Here is a 16,221-nt window from a genome sequence, read left to right on the forward strand (position 1 = left end):
TTTGGCACTGACATATCTAATCCATATCGTATCTAGCCGTAATATTTGACGTATCTTAAAGTTCGAATCGGGCCGTCTAAATTTCACAATTTTGGAAGAACCTATAACTAGGTACGTACTTTCGAGAACAGAAGTGACACTGACAACTATTGTTTTTCTACCTCTTATGACCCTAAAGTCAATATTTTTATAATATGTTCTTGTTTTGTGTCCTTCTCCGCTTATCGCTACCATTCGGTCCTCAATTCACAACCCTAGTGCAATTAAACGATGTCACATGACAAGCGCGCGCCCAGTGGGCGCTGTCCTTCTCTAAAATCAGTACCTTTTCGGCTGTCCCATTTCAAAACCTAGTAAGGGACAAATTTCTCAAAAAGAGTTTTTTATGTTGTGCTAGACTAGGTGGGTCCAAATAGCATAAAAAACTCATTTTGAGAAATTTGTCCCTTACTAGGTTTTGAAAGGACAGCCGTATTAGCATTATACGTGATTATATACGCACAGCAACGAAAATGTAATAGGTAAGTATGTACAATGCGGTAATCGCTACAACTCGGCTCCCACCTCACGATCCGAGTGCAATTAATCGATGTCACATGACAAGCGCGCGCGCAGCGGGCGCTGTCCTTCGCTAAATCAGTATTTAGCATACGCAGAGTAACAAAGGTACTGGAGAGATTATTTGGCGAAATGCCTCGTATTCAAATAAAACCCAGCTTTAAGTTTGTAAGCTCACAATTAAGTAACAGTTTTGTTTTCTATATTATTAACTAAACGTCAAGAAGTTATAGTTTGTCAAAGGACTGTCTCATTTCAATCATAGATAGAGAGAATCATGCTATCTTTGTCTTACTCTAGTACTAGCACCCAAAAGAAAAGGATGAGTATAGTTTTCCTGGTTCTTACTGACTGACAAATTGGTTGACCAACTATATTTATTATTCTTCTTTATTTATTTGAATTCTTAGGCTAGATGATTTATAATATGATTATAAAAACACTTACAAAACAACAAAAAATACATTATATAAACCTAACCTAGGGTGCCGCCGGCATCAGGGCTTGGCACAAGCTGCCGGTGGTCAGGGCCGCAGAGTGAGGAACCGACGTACTATACGCGCCGTGTCCAAAATTACCGCCTTCTGCATCTGACCCTTGATCCAACCACCCAGCGAGAGTCTCTCTAGGTGTTGGTCGAGACTCTTCGCTATGAGACCGTTTATTTATTATTATTATTGGGGTGTTGTGGGCCTTTGAGTGCCACGTCGACCAAGCAGTGATCTATTCTGACGGCCCTTTAAAGTTCACTACTAATGCCCGTTGAATCCAGGAAATTCCAGATTCTTTGGGCCGTAATGCTCTGTACCTCATAGGGTTGCAGTACGTGTCCCCCTAGGTATAGTGCGACATAAAATAGTAGAAATTAAATAGTGGAACTAAAAAATTATATACTAAATTGTTGCCATGATTAAAAAAGCATTTTACGTCAAGAATGTGACAGTTACGTAGGAAGTGGCGCCCTCAATAATTTTCTACAATTTCTTGTCGGACTATAGGTACTTCTTTTCGACATTAGTCGTCCACAGGAACAGATAATGTGCATAGCAGTCTCCTCTGACACCTGGCAGAACCTGCATGTCGCATCTCGATCAAGAAGTTGTTCATTCAAGTACACTTCCGTACGTGTAATGTGTAGAATGTATAGAAGATACATAATGTAATGTAATGTATGTAATGTAATGTAAAGATGTGTAGATTCCGTAACATATGATGGGTCAAACAGATCACTGTGTTATGTCTTTCCTGTAGACATACACAAGAGTTAAGGGCTATAAAGGTTAATTTTCTTATTTAACCCTAATCCACGTGAAAAGGTCCTCCTTTTATTTAAAGAACTATGATAAAATCATTACTTACATGCCCACAAGCTGTTAACTATTGCCCACAGGAGAGAAAACTAGTGTGTTATCGCGAACAGTACATTTTTCTCTCCTGTGGGCAATAGTTAACAGCTTGTGGGCATGTAAGTAATGATTTTATCATAGTTCTCTAAATAAAAGGAGGACCTTTTCACGTGGATAAGGGTTAAATAAGAAAATTAACCTTTATAGCCCTTAACTCTTGTGTATGTCTACAGGGAAGACATAACACAGTGATCTGTTTGACCCTGATACCTAATTAAATAGCAATCATTGAACATAGGTAGGTATAACACGTAGGTATTAGTTCGCAAAAAACCTCATTTCACTACTCTGTGCACTTTTCAATCTGATCCCAATTAATAGCAAATGACAATACCGATGTACGAAAGAAAGAGTAAACAAACGGCTTTCTCTGTCGCTATGATCGATATGTCGACAGCCGATAAGCTTTGAAAGTGAAATCTTGGAGGCTTTAAAGTTTAAAGTTACATTCTGGTTTTTGTGCAATGTTCCTTTGTTTTATACGGTGGATATAAGAAGCATGATCGTTAACAAACACTGTAGCTGAGGCAAAACGGACGGATGGTAGCGATGTTTATACATATAAGGTAAGGTAAGGTGAGGAAACCGGACTAATACCAATAAGGCTTAGTTTTCTCTCTGTGTTGGAAGGTCAGATGGCAGTCGCTTTCGTAAAAACTGGTGCCTACGTCAATTCTTTGGTTTAGTTGTCAAGCGGACCCCAGGTCCCATGAGCCGCGGCAAAATGCCGGGATAACGCGAGGAAGAAGATACGTATAAGGACATTGGGGTAACTTCGAAAACGGAGTAGTTTTGAAAATTACTAAAATTTACATCACACTTACGCTATTATTATTTTTTTTCTTTTTTTATTTATTTCAAAAGTACAAAATTATAAGTACAAAAGTTTCGCCAAACTGTAGACAGTTTGTTGGCGAATAGTGCGCTCTCAATTATTTTTATAAGTGAGTACTTTATGCGTTATACCTACAGAGTACAGCACAAACTGTTATGTACTATTCTAAGTTTAACTTAACTCTAAATTTGTTACCATGCATATATCCATAATTCAACAAGACCGGTTTGTAACACTACGGTCAGCATGCGTACCTACTTCACCTCACGACAACATTGACCCTGAGCCTTATTATTATGATTGCAACACTTACCAAGGCATCTTGTTGACTGTCGCTATAGCAGAAAATGCTTCTGTTATTATTCAAAATTATCCCGTTTTCGAAGTTATCTCAAAACACCTTATTCCTGAAGCCACTTGCACCATCCCGCTAACTCGGGGTTAACCGGTTAAACCGTTAACCCAGTGTCAAATTGTACTGGTGACCATGGTAACTCGAGGTTTAACCGGTAAAGCCCGGGTTAGAATGGTGCAAGTGGCTATTATGTGTGGTTGTTAACAATGTTAACTTGTTATGAAGAGGATAGTTCTTTTATAAAGCATAGTAACTTAATTATTTAATATACATATATGACAGTTGAAATTATCATATTTAATTAGTTCCTAGTTCTTGTCTAGGAATGATGACAGCATGCGATTGCCAGTCCACATCTGCCTAAGAAATTACCATGAGGCCAATTCGAACGTACATTTTGAGATTAAAATGATATCTAAATGATGTCATTTAGTTATCTGTCATTCGCGCGTGCATTTCACTAGTACTTGGCCGTACATGCTTTCGCCAGACGCACGGGCGAATGATACTAAAATGACATGACATAGGTAATTACGTAAGTAAGATATCATTTTAATGTCTAAATGTAAGTCTGAATTGGCCTCCGTTTATAATTGTATTGTCAAACGCGCTGTTTTCATACAGGCACAAAGCAGGCACATACCTATAATTAGTCTGAGCGGTAATATAGACCGACAAGAAATTGTAGAAATTAAAAAGTGGCAACATTGTAGTGTCGTCCCGTTTTCTTAGATTGATTTGAAAGGGACGACACTACAACGTTACCACTTTTTAATTTCTAAAATTTTTTGTCGGTCTGTCTATAGATGGGTTTTTTCTTGCTCTATCTTACCAAACAACATTTTAGTTTCCTCTTAGCTGTGTCCGATTGTGAGCACAATATAAGTTCACAATTTGGACACCTATTAGGTACTAGTTTACTTACTTACTCCGTTGGCTCAGCGACCCAAAATGAGACTTGGCCTCCGACACAAGACAGCGCCACTTTTTTCGGTCCTATGGATCGTATTTTCCTAAGCCTTACCACGAGTTTGACACTGACATATTATTACTTACTTTCTATACATCTCGCTCGTACTTACATATTAATGAATGAATTTATTTATTGTAGTACAGGCAACATAATGCCGCGAGATTTATAGAAAGTAAGTTACGCAGACGTTAGCGAATATGTCATTGTCAAACTCGTGGTAAGGTTACTGATGCTGCAGTTTTTTAAAAGTAGAATGTTCGAAAAATCAGGCTGTAAAGTTCATTTTTAGGGTTCCGTACTTCAAAAGGAAAAAATGGAACCCTTATTTATAGGATCACTCATGCGCCACTGTCTGTCTGTCCGACCATTCCAAACTACTGGGTCTAAAAAAATACACAAAATAGTTCTTTACCTATACCTATAGATAACAGGAAAATCTATTAGAAATGTGCAGTCAAGCGTGAGTCGGACTTAAGTAGTGTTTGATCCGACGCCTACGGGTTTTTTAATGACACTTTATTCACGTTCCACATAAAAAATACATTGTTAAAAATTGGGTAATGTATGGAACCCTTGAAACGTGAGTCCGACTCGCACTTGGCCGGTTTTTTAACGATGTCCGCAGGAAAGACGCCTGAGTCATGCCATATATGCCTACTAAAAAGTTTTTGACCCGTGAAGCTGGTTTTATGGAACTTTCGAGATTATTGTTTTGAACTAGATGTGGTACCTAATTAAAGTGACATATTCATGTTGACCATTAGTCGTGAAAGGAAACGAATACATTAATTAATTATTTAAATCGCGAATGGTGTTGCTATGAGCGATATTTGGACAGAAGATGTTTATAACTAGTTTGTTAGATTTTTAAATAATGGCCCCGGACCGGATTTATGGAGCCGGGTATGTCCTTAAACTACGTCTAAAAGAAAGGTATGGGCACTGTGAGTGTGAATGTCATCTCGCTGTGTTAAGTCAAGAGTGGTATTTAAATAAAAGTAAACAAACAAATTACATTTTCGGGTAGTTATAACATTTATTGGTTAACCGACCTATTACAAAACTGCCTGGATCTGTAACTGAACGACCTGACTTTAACCTACATTATTTGATACCCTCAACTACCCTCGACTAGCTTAGGGATCCATTTGAGGGTAGATTTTGTTTACTTTTATTTAAATACCTAAAGATACAGAGTATAGGGTCGGCAACGCTCATGTAACTCCTCTGAAGTTGCAGGCATACATAGGCTACGGGGACTGCTTACTAGTCGGGCCGTATGCTTGTTTGCCACCGACGTAGTATTAAAATAAAAAGAAACCTATAATCACGTTATTTAAAAAGCGTACATTTATTCCATTTATTCCGAGTAAAAGAAAAAAATGAATTTGACGTTTTAAATTATTATAAAAAAAAAACGTTAGGACCCTTTTCACATTGTCCGATCCAATACCGAATGTAGGATCCTACATCCGCGTAGTGAGGCCGCGGGGGCGCCGTTAGCGGTCACAGGTACAACAAACATTATACCTATACAAACACATACGCACACAAATCATATAGGTATTTATTATATATATTGATTATATTATCGGTCCGATAGCTGACGGGAGGCTCCGACATGGCACATGGCTGAAAACTGCATCAGTTATAGCCTTGGCAAATAAGAGTTATGGTACACATTAGTAACCACCCACAACACCTCCGTTTAGGTATGCATAGCCTTATATGAATTTAATAGGCTTATTATATGCGATGATCTTGAATTGTAAATAGAGAAAAGGTGACATTAAAATTGGAGACAAAAGCTCCTAAATATGTAAATTAAGAGAAATAAAATGCTTACCTAGTCTGAATCTACATATAAATAAAAGTCGTTTCGCATCATTGACTTTTTTCTGCACCTAAACAAAAATAGGTAAGTATAATCATAATTTAAAAATATCTATAGGTATGACCGAAACTATAAAAAAGTTACTAAAGCAATATAGTCTATAGGAATGTCAGTCCCAGCATAAACACACACCTACCTACGTATCATACAACATCTTATATGTGCATATCCAATAAAAACTACTGAACACAAAAACTTCGTTACGCTAATAAATACAAAGAGTGTTTAAAGAGACAGGTCTATTAGAGGCTTGTAGGTTGAGCTTAGAGGTACAACTAACGGCTTTCATATAACGTACCTACTACCCCCGGCACACAATGAAAAGAAACCCCAGTTTCAACTAGCTCCAAGTTCTAAGTAATTTGGATTTTTCAGTGGCGGATTTGCCCTAAGGCCCAGTAGGCCCGGGCCTAGAGCGGCAAGATATTAAGGGGCGGCGTTTATACATGGGTGCTGAGAAAGGGGCGGCTAGTAGTTACTGCAGGGCCTGGGACCGAGGATGGCCAACACTGCAAATAGTGCAAATCCGCCACTGGATTTTCTTTTTGCATGGCAGCTACTTTTGGCGCGTTCTACCCGCGATTATTACTGACTGGACCTGTCTATCATAAAACATGGAGTAGTACATCGACCCCGCCTGAAATGACAAGTTCAGAAGACCTATTAATTATAACTCGTTACTTTAACGAGGCAAAGTCCAACGCCGATCACCGGTTAATTGACAGTTGCAACGATCTATTTAGTTTATTTCGCCGTTTGAGCTAATGTACCCAAATCAGGAGATAGTGTTGGCTAATTTATATTATAATTTAATTGTAAATTTATACGAACATGAAAATTAGCGAAGCAATGATAAAGACCGCGCATTTCATATTCGCATGCTTATAGGCCTTTATATGTAACCTAATTTTAAGAGAGACGAATGAAATTATTGATGAAAAAATTGTATGGAGATTAGTATGGAAAATGACGCCGAAAGTTTCAGTCTTTGACACGTCTGTGTTGATGTCCGAGCGCATGTCATCTTTATTGTATTGGTATCAACCATTGGGCATTAGCATATCGAGCACTGGGACTTGAATTTATAGATATTCTACGGCTTCTACGCCATCGCTCGAAAAGATGGCACCATACCTTTGGCCTATCCTCGAGTAGATGGCGATACTTCTTGATTTTTTGAAATGGCAGTAAATGTACTGACTACATAATTTACTTTGACAATATTCCTCTAGTCTAAATTCTCTTTGTATTTACCTATTAGCATAGCAAGGAAACATAACTTTTATAAGCTTCATGGCTATATAGTGTCAATTGAAATACGACTAATTTAATCTATTTTATCGCGTTTATGTATTTCTCACGGCTCCTGCCCGTTATATGTAGGTAATTTACATCCTAAAATGAGTATGAGGTCCGACTAGCAACGGCATTTCATTTTAGATACACGTAAAGACTTGTTTATGGTAAATAGTATTTATCTGTACTGATATTAAATAAACATCACATAAATTCATATCTCGGGGTTTTGGTTGCGGGAATGATTTCACGTATTTAAAACTTTGTTACTTAATTTGAGCGAGCGTGATGGGCACCTTTGCACCGGGGACTGCCCGGGACGGGCTTCAGTAGTTAATTTAATTTATACTTATTTAGTTTATATTTATATTTAAGTTTAGTTTGTGTTATTTTAATTATGAAATAAATTTGTTTCTTTTGAAAATTGTTACCAAACTATGAATTAAAAATAGTTAATAGCTTACTGCTCCAAATGTAGGTACTTAGAAATGATTATGTTTTTACATTTTTAACCTATTTTTACTAGTGTAGGAAAATTCCTGCACCCAAAACCCCGGTAGGTCAGGAAATGAATGCTCAAAAAACGTTATAGAGGGAAATGCTAGGAACACAATTTTTGACCCCGTAACTTTGTTTGGACTAGTTAGGAGGTGAACATATCAAAAGTCCCCGGCTGTAGCCCCGGTGCTGGGGGGTAGAGGGGGGTAAGAAGGTCGAATTTTTCGGTTTTTCATTGATATCTTGGAAACTCTGCGTCTTAGCGACATGACTACTAAGACAAACCGAAAGCCGATAAAATTAGTTACAAGTTTTATCCAGTCAAGTTTTTCGATATCTTGAATAGTTTTTGAGATACCCGCTCTTGAAAGTTTATTTAGGGATTTTAATTTTATCTTGATATCTACATCAGTGAAGCTGTTAGGCCATGTTTGGTATCATTTTCGTATAAATCGGGGGTGCTGAATTCATTTATGGTATCACATTGACACTATTCCGAAGTAAAACCAAAATGTAAAAAAATATATTTTTTAAAATCCCTCTTCACGCTTAAACCGCTGAACCAATTTCGTTGAAATTTGGTATAGAAATAGTTTCAGTCTTGACACAGGACATAGGATAGTTTTTTAACCAAAAGCATCTTTTGAGGGTGTGAAAAGTGGGGTGGAAGTTTGTATGGGGAGTCAATAACCGCTGAACCGGTTTAGATGAAATTTAGGATGGTATACACCTGTGTTTAGATGAAAATGATACCAAACATGACTTCAAACCTTACCTTAAGCAGTATTAACCTCAGGAATTCAGTTTCGTCGACGAAGTTGAATTCCCCCCATACTCCATTTCACAACTTTAAAGGATGATTATTGAGATAAAAAGTATCTTAAGTATCTTGGGACTCGAAATATCTGTATACCAAATTTCAATTATATCGGTTGAGCGGTTTAAGCGTGAAGAGGAATTGAAAAAAAAAAGGTATTTGTTTAAAGTTTATATGTTTTTTCTTAGGAATTGTGTCAATGTGATCTCTCGTACTCGCATATTAGTGCAAGCGAGATGTACAGAAAGTAAATTACGTAGACGTGAGCGTATATGTCAATGTCAAAACTGATGGTAGACGTATAGTGTATTTATTCCGTGCCTAGGGCTTGTGCACAAATCACGCGAGGTTCGTAAGCCCCCGAAACCCCCCGGTCACGAAAAAATCACGATAGATCACGTTGGGGGAGGGGGGTATAAGGAAACCTCACGTGTATTTTTCTACAGTGAACGAAACTAAGAAAAAAAACCTACCACGTGAGTACATACTTTTTCTCGGTTTCGTTAAACATAAATGTTCACTCTGCACTTCAAAATAGCGAGTTTATTTAACGAAAATAGAAAATAAACAAGGTTTTCTATATACAATACTATTTATCTTAAAATTAGGTCGAATGAAAAAAAATCAAAAAATACACGTGAGGTTGTGTGTGGGGAGGAGGGGTAGCCAAAAACCTCACCAAATATCACCAAGGGGGAGGGAGGTCAAAAAGTAGCCGAAAACACCTCGCGTGATTTGTGCACAACCCCCTAATAGGTATATGAATGCTCGATCGCGAAAATTAACATTTAAGCAACGGGCAACATAATTATTAAAATATTATAACTCAGTTAAACGGTTAGGTACCTACTAAGAATCCAAGGGTCAAAAGTGCAACAGTGAAGTGACGGCCAGTGTTTTATATGTATTAATTAAGCACGATTTGCCTCATTGTTGATTACACGCCCAAACACCGCTAGGTGTCATTCAAAACTGATGAAACCGTTGTTCAGACAGCGGCAATTACATATATAACTCTTGTATGGGTTATCCTTGATCAAATTATTATTGTAGGTACGATGGGTATATTATGTACATGTGCACAGTCATGCTTGACCGTGAGGGCCTGGGTTTGACCTACTTTTAAGGCTGATAGTTATACACAGCCTGCAGAGAAGATGGTAATATTAGAACATTTTATTTACTTTAAGCGTGTATTAGCGGGCTTGAGCCTTCTTGCTCATGACAAATTCGGTAGCTTTTATACAACGGTGCATAAAAGAAAAGCAATTTTTATTAAGGTTCCGAGTTCCGAGGCCTCAATGCTTCTATAAATTAGGTTTTGTACAAAAAAACTGTATTCGGGTTATTGTACTAGTACTTGTTTATTTTATTCCATGTTTTTTTAATTTTAATAATAAATAGGTATGTCAAATAGAACACATTTAGTATAAAATATGTATCATGTTTATACATATTATAGGCTTAGTTACGTAACAGGAAAAATGTTAAAAAGCCGGCCGGCTTATTTTAATGTTAATACCTGTAACAGAAACCCCGAATGCATTATGTTACATATTCAATAGGTGATTTATTAATGAATCTAGTTTTCTCTCCATCTCCAAATCAAACGTTTTATTACAAATTTAGCTATCACTTATTCTAATCATAAACAATAGAAGAAATTAATATATTAGTACACTTACGTACGTATTTACAAATGCGACAGAGAGGCAACACGTCGAAAGTGGTTCGCGGTAGGCCCTCGGGTATATGGACGTTTTTATTAACTTGTGTGACAGGTACTCGGTTCCTTAACTAGAGTTCAACGCCCTAAACGAAAACAACACTGCCAAAAGCCATCCTGTCAAGAAAATCTACAAAATCGCGATCGACCATCGCTCATTAATCTACCGTAAGTTAACCATTTCTAGATAGCTAGAGAAGGGGCGCGCGGTATTTAAGCATGGAGAAATGCTCTCACCGCATCCACTCGCCCGTGTCCTCCCGACAACACATCATGGCAGCCAAGCTGATCGTTGTAGCGACCGCCCTCGCCCTGTGCCAGGCTACCCCGGCCCTATACAACGGTAAGGTAGGGGTTTAAAAGGGTCACCTTTTTGGGAAAAGATGTAAGAAATTTGATAAACGAAATACGGGCTCTATTTCAAATATAAATTTTATTTTCGTGTTTTTCGCAAAAGCGAACATTAATTAATCGTAAACGATGTTGAAATTACATTGAATATCTTAATTTCTTTTAAACCAATCCGCCAATGCGTGCAATATGATAGTTTCGAATTGTTTAATGTTAATGTTAATCTAATGAAAATAGCTATGAATGAACATTTTGGTTATTTCGCTTGCATCTTTAGCATCTAAAGCATAGTCTTGTGAACAGATTTTAGAACTGCAAATTATTCGTCATCTTGTTTTGTGGTCACTGCTATCAGCTACTTCAGCTATTTTTAGTTCACATTACTTATTTTTTAAAAGTGATGAAAAATTGATTCATAAGTAACTTGATTTCTACTTCCAGGTTTTTATTTCCGTGATGGGCGGAACTTCGCCATCGGTAAGGCGTACAGCAACAACTTCGGCAGCCAGGTATCCGGAGAAGCCTTGGTGAACGACGGCTCCGCGCAGGCCTACGGCAGTGCCTCCGGTAACCAGCTAGGCCGCGCCGACCTTGTCTACCCCGCCCAGGCCGAAATCGTCTACCCCGCCCAGGCCGACCTCGTCTACCCCGCCCAGGCCGACCACGTCTACCCAGCCCAGGCCAACGCCCAGGCCGAGCTCTATGACGCCCCCGCCTTCCCTGTCTACGGATCTGCAAAGGCTGTAGCCGAAGCTCAGAACGGCGAAGCCATTTTTTACGCTCCCGCCCCCGCTGCCATCATCTCTTATGAACAGAACTTTGCTCCCGCTGAGATCAGCTACGAAGTCCCGGTCGCTCAGTCCGCGCAGTCCACTGCTTCGATAAACGACGGTAGCGACTCTTCCATCGCTTCATCTTCATCCAATGGTGCTGGATCCGCCATTTCATCCGCCCGCACCCAAGAAATCGGCAGCTACAGGACTTATAGCAACGCCAACACCTACGACTCTGGCTTTGGTTCAGCCTCCTCGAACGCGAACTCAGGTGTAGGCTCGGCCATCACTGCCGCTCGGACTCAAGGCTTGAGCAACGGATACAGCTCTGCCACTTCACAGGCCGATGGCGGTCTGGCGAACCGCGCCACTGCTGACGCTCAATCTAACGGAGGATATGGATCAGCCTCTTCTATTGCCGACAACGCTCAAGGCTCCGCTATCAGCTCGGGTAAGACTCAAGGCTACACCGGCTCAGCTGCCTCCGACGCAGCCGTGAACACCGGATATGACAGCGCGATCTCTGCTGCTAAAGTCGCACCTGCGCCCCAGAAGACGATCCACTGGCGCTTCGGTACCCTCTACGGCACTCCTTCTCACATCAACACTCGCGCTCAGGCTAACGCTAACGGCTTCAACGCTGCCAAATCCACCGCCGACGTACACCAGGCCGGCTCCGCGCACTCCGCTGCTAACACTTACGGCTCGGACGGCTCCGCCAACGCCAACGCCAACGTGAACGAAGGCTACGGCTCCGCCAACTCCGAGGCCAACACCCAGGGCTCCGGTTTCGCCAAGAGCGCCGCCAACACTCAAGGATCTGGCTACGGCTCCGCTCAGTCTCAGGCCAACACTCACGGCGCCGGCTTCGGCGCGGCCAAGTCGTCTGCCAACACCGGTTACGGCTCTGCCAACGCTAACGCCGACGTCAACGGAGGATCTGGTTTCGCGAAGTCCGCAGCCAACAACGGCTTGGGTTACGGATCGGCCGTATCTTCAGCCAACAGCAATGGTTTCGGGTCGACGCGCTCGGACGCCAACGTCGCGGGCTCCGCCTTCAGCGCCAGCAACGCTGCGCGCCTCGCCGCCGTGTCGTCCGCACGCTCGCAGGGCGTGGACGCGGCCTACAGGGTGGCCAACTCCGCCGCCAACACGCACGGGTTCGGCTCGGCGTACGCTAACGCTAGAGTTCACTAAGTCAAACAGCAAATTAGCAAGTACAACAAGATGACAAATGACTGAAATGACTTATCTTGATGTATTGCCTCGAAAGACTTACTTTAATTTAGTGAAATTATTTATTTTTAGCTTTAAGGATGACTGCGGTGGTGTAATAAAGACTTTCGTTTACTTCTGTTTTTTATTTGAAAATATTCCTTAATTGAATAAAGAGATTCCTTAATTACTAATCACAATACTGAAATAAATAGGTAATGCAATAGAAGAAATAACCAGCAGAGTGCAGATAAAAAATAATGCTAACAGGGGCCCATTTCTCAAACGGTATTAGGCTAATAAATAATATTAGTCCACGAACTGTCAAATCGTATGGGTTGCCGTTGCAGAAATGGGTCCGAGGGGCCTATTTGCATAACAAAATGCAAGCTAATAATATTAGTAATTTTGTATGTAATTTCCCGTTGTTTTATAGTATTTCATCACACTTGCTCGTAAACGGCGTTATAAGTAGTATGCCAGCATACTGAGATGGAATGAGCTATATTATGGTCATGGGCGTAATGAGTGGCGGATTTGCCCTAAGGCCCAGTAGGCCCGGGCCTAGGGCGGCAAGATATTTAGGGGCGGCAAATTGGGACAAAAAATTTGCTGATGATAACAAGAAATAACTCAAAATGTAGGTAGTCAGTATGATAGGTGCTGGGAAAGGGGTGGCTACAGGGGGTGCCCCTTAATACGCCTAACATTAATTGTCATAATATGAATTCGCATAACAGTTTTGGCATAACATAATTGTGCATAACATTGAACAGGCATAATATTAAAAAAGCATAACACTTATTGCGCATTATAATGAATCCGCATAATTTAAATATGCATAACATTATTAACTATAACTTTGTTTGGCACAAAATGAATTAGTATAATTAATTAATCAAGAGAATAAGATGGTTCGGGGCAAAACCAACTCGGTTAGGTCAGGTTCACAAGGCTAAGGCAGGATCGAGCGAAACAAAGCGAAGCTTTTGTAACAAGTATGTAATAATCTTTTTGCTGTAAAACATTAGGCGTAGTAAGTTTGTGTTCTTTTTTTTAATAGTTTTTGTTTTTTTTAGGTTTTAGAAATAATTTTCATATTTTGATTTCTTGTGCAAATTTTTTTAAAATGCAATTTAGACCTTTTTTTTTTCAAATGTAATAATCATTTATTTATATACAATATATATACAGTGGTACTACTAAACGAAATTAATAACTAGCTTAAATCTAAAATAGGCCCTTTAGGCATTGTACCAAGGATGCTGGAGGCATTTCCTCGCTGTATCGCAATGCTGATACGTTGTGCGAGGTAGCCGCCAGCTCCAGTTACGTCAACCAGACACTTCGCGATTTCTGCGAACAACTTATGCGCGCTGGGACCCCATGGACCTAGAGTTTCAACTCCAAATGGTACAAAATGGTACTCTCTACCGAGGCTCTTATATCTGTTACGTTTTAGAATTTCGGCGCTTTCCGCCTCTCCGCTCGCTTTTACAGTAGTCCGTTGGAGCCTTGGAGGTGGGACGGTGCCAGTGTGTCTACGCAGGTAGCATCCCACACCAACATCCGTCCCAAGCTCCAAGGAACTAAGGACACTCCATCGGGCCTCTTGCCATCATCTCTGATAATGCCAGTCGGCTCGAGAAGAGCAGGCACATTGATGGTGGCAAGAGACCGACGGACTATGTCATTAAGCGACGCATGTCTCGAAAAACGGCCTGCACTTTTTTGACAAGATAATCCGTGGTGTCCCAGTCGGTCCACGTCCGTGCCACAAGAGCATATGTGTGGCGTACACACCGAAACCCCGAGTCGCAAACCAGTCGCCAGTCTAAGGGAGGCCGGATCCAAGAAAGTAGACCTATTTTAATGATTTTTTTATCAAGCTAAAGTCAAAAACTCAGGATTCGAAGGCATTATGGCAATGGGCATAATGTTCTTTTTATATCATCATCTACTCAAATTCAATGAAAGAAGGTATAAATGAGTTCGACTTTTAAAATATATATACTTTTAAATTACCTATTTTTTTGTCCGTTTAAAAATATTTAATTTGATTAATTTAATAGTCGTTTCAAATATTTATAAACAATTTTCAATCGTGGCTGAATGCCGGATGGATACGTGACAATATGGCGGATGAATGTTTGAATATAGTTTTTTCCTCACCAGGTGATTAAAAACAATGTGTGTGCGACGTGCCACGGGGTACAAGAATTACGAACTCGTGTTAATTATTAACACTTGTTCGTAACTTCTTGTTTACCGCCCTTATAATACACAATGTATCTACTATTAAAACAACCAAATATACATTTTTATAGCAGTTATAAACTCTTTAAATAATGGGTAATAAAGGGTAATGGGGATTAGCATGTTAGTATCAGAACGTAGTAAGTACCTGTACTAATTTAAGATCATTTTGATAACACACGAAAACAAACTGAATTGACCCCTAAAAGCTACATGGATTGGCGGTATGCTACCGGTGTTCATCGATTTATAAGACGTTATAACGTCAAAAACATACCTATCTACTCGTAGTTCTTCCTCAAATAAACAAATTTCTTGGGACCTATTCGACTCGTCAGGTTGACAGGTCATGACTTGACCGTATGTATAAAATATAAAAATGTGATGACCGCGTCACGGTCATCGTGATCTGACTGAACCACAGAATAAGTAATAGTACTAGGTACAGAAGACTCACTCTCTAACAAAACGCGTCTGTTACGATCACCACAGATATGACCGCTAGGTGGCGACAGCGCCACGCGCGGCTTATGGCAAACCCCAAAATTGGGGCCGAACGGATGTACTTTTAGCTACCTGTAGCAAAGCGACGAAATCGCGGAGTGAGCCACGCCTGACTGAACTGAAAAGTCGAATAGACCCCGAAACGAATGCTAGCAATTACTGCTATTTATTTAAGGCTTATTATTAACCAGGCAACTAAAATATTAATCAGGAACTTTCACTGGGCATATAATAATATAATTTGGCTGTGCATTAATATTTTAGCACCAATAAATTTATATTAGCCTCAAATTTAAGCATCATATTATTAAAAAACTGGCAGCAAAATCAAGACACCCAAATAAATTGAAGGGAACTTGAATTTGATAGGTTGGCGTCTAAAATAATAAGTTGGCAACTAATATTGTAAAGCGATCATAAAATTAGGTTGTTTATACATTTTGTACATAAACAGAATACCTAAGATACATATATACATAAGCTTTAAATACTCCATTTTTAAATAATTTAAATTTAAACATATGCATACCTAGTACTTTAAATTGACAAATTTCCTAATCCACAAAACACCACAAATTTATTTACTATACGTAAATAATAATACTATAATACCCTACTATACTCACTATACTTATAGACGAAATTCCTAATCATGTAACACCTAATGGCCATTATATCATTAGGTCTTTACATTTTTAATTACTAATTCCAATAGTTACCACTGTGTTCTGCCAGAGTCAAAAGATAGGTGCGACGACGAGCGA

The 16,221-nt window shown here is 39.6% G+C and overlaps 1 protein-coding gene across 1 annotated transcript; it reads left to right on the forward strand.

Moving 5' to 3' along the window:
• The first annotated feature begins 10,331 nt into the window (after positions 1-10,331).
• On the forward strand, positions 10,332-12,716 carry LOC134790001 (ice nucleation protein-like). Its single transcript, XM_063760740.1, has 3 exons — positions 10,332-10,361; positions 10,554-10,706; positions 11,219-12,716. Exons 1-3 carry the CDS (start codon positions 10,332-10,334, stop codon positions 12,677-12,679), a joined length of 1,644 nt encoding a protein of 547 aa, XP_063616810.1. The 3' UTR covers positions 12,680-12,716.
• Positions 12,717-16,221: the final 3,505 nt, after the last annotated feature.

Source organism: Cydia splendana, chromosome 4 (genome assembly GCF_910591565.1).
Source record: "Cydia splendana chromosome 4, ilCydSple1.2, whole genome shotgun sequence".
In the NCBI taxonomy this organism is placed as follows: Eukaryota; Metazoa; Arthropoda; class Insecta; order Lepidoptera; family Tortricidae; genus Cydia; species Cydia splendana.

Bases quoted from the DNA above. Each gene is read 5' to 3' on its own strand.
- LOC134790001 (XM_063760740.1), top strand. From the start codon at position 10,332: ATGCGACAGAGAGGCAACACGTCGAAAGTG. The intron at 10,362-10,553 runs GTTCGCGGTAGG...CTAGATAGCTAG, and splicing joins GAGGCAACACGTCGAAAGTG to AGAAGGGGCGCGCGGTATTT. The intron at 10,707-11,218 runs GTAGGGGTTTAA...TTCGGCAGCCAG, and splicing joins CGGCCCTATACAACGGTAAG to GTATCCGGAGAAGCCTTGGT.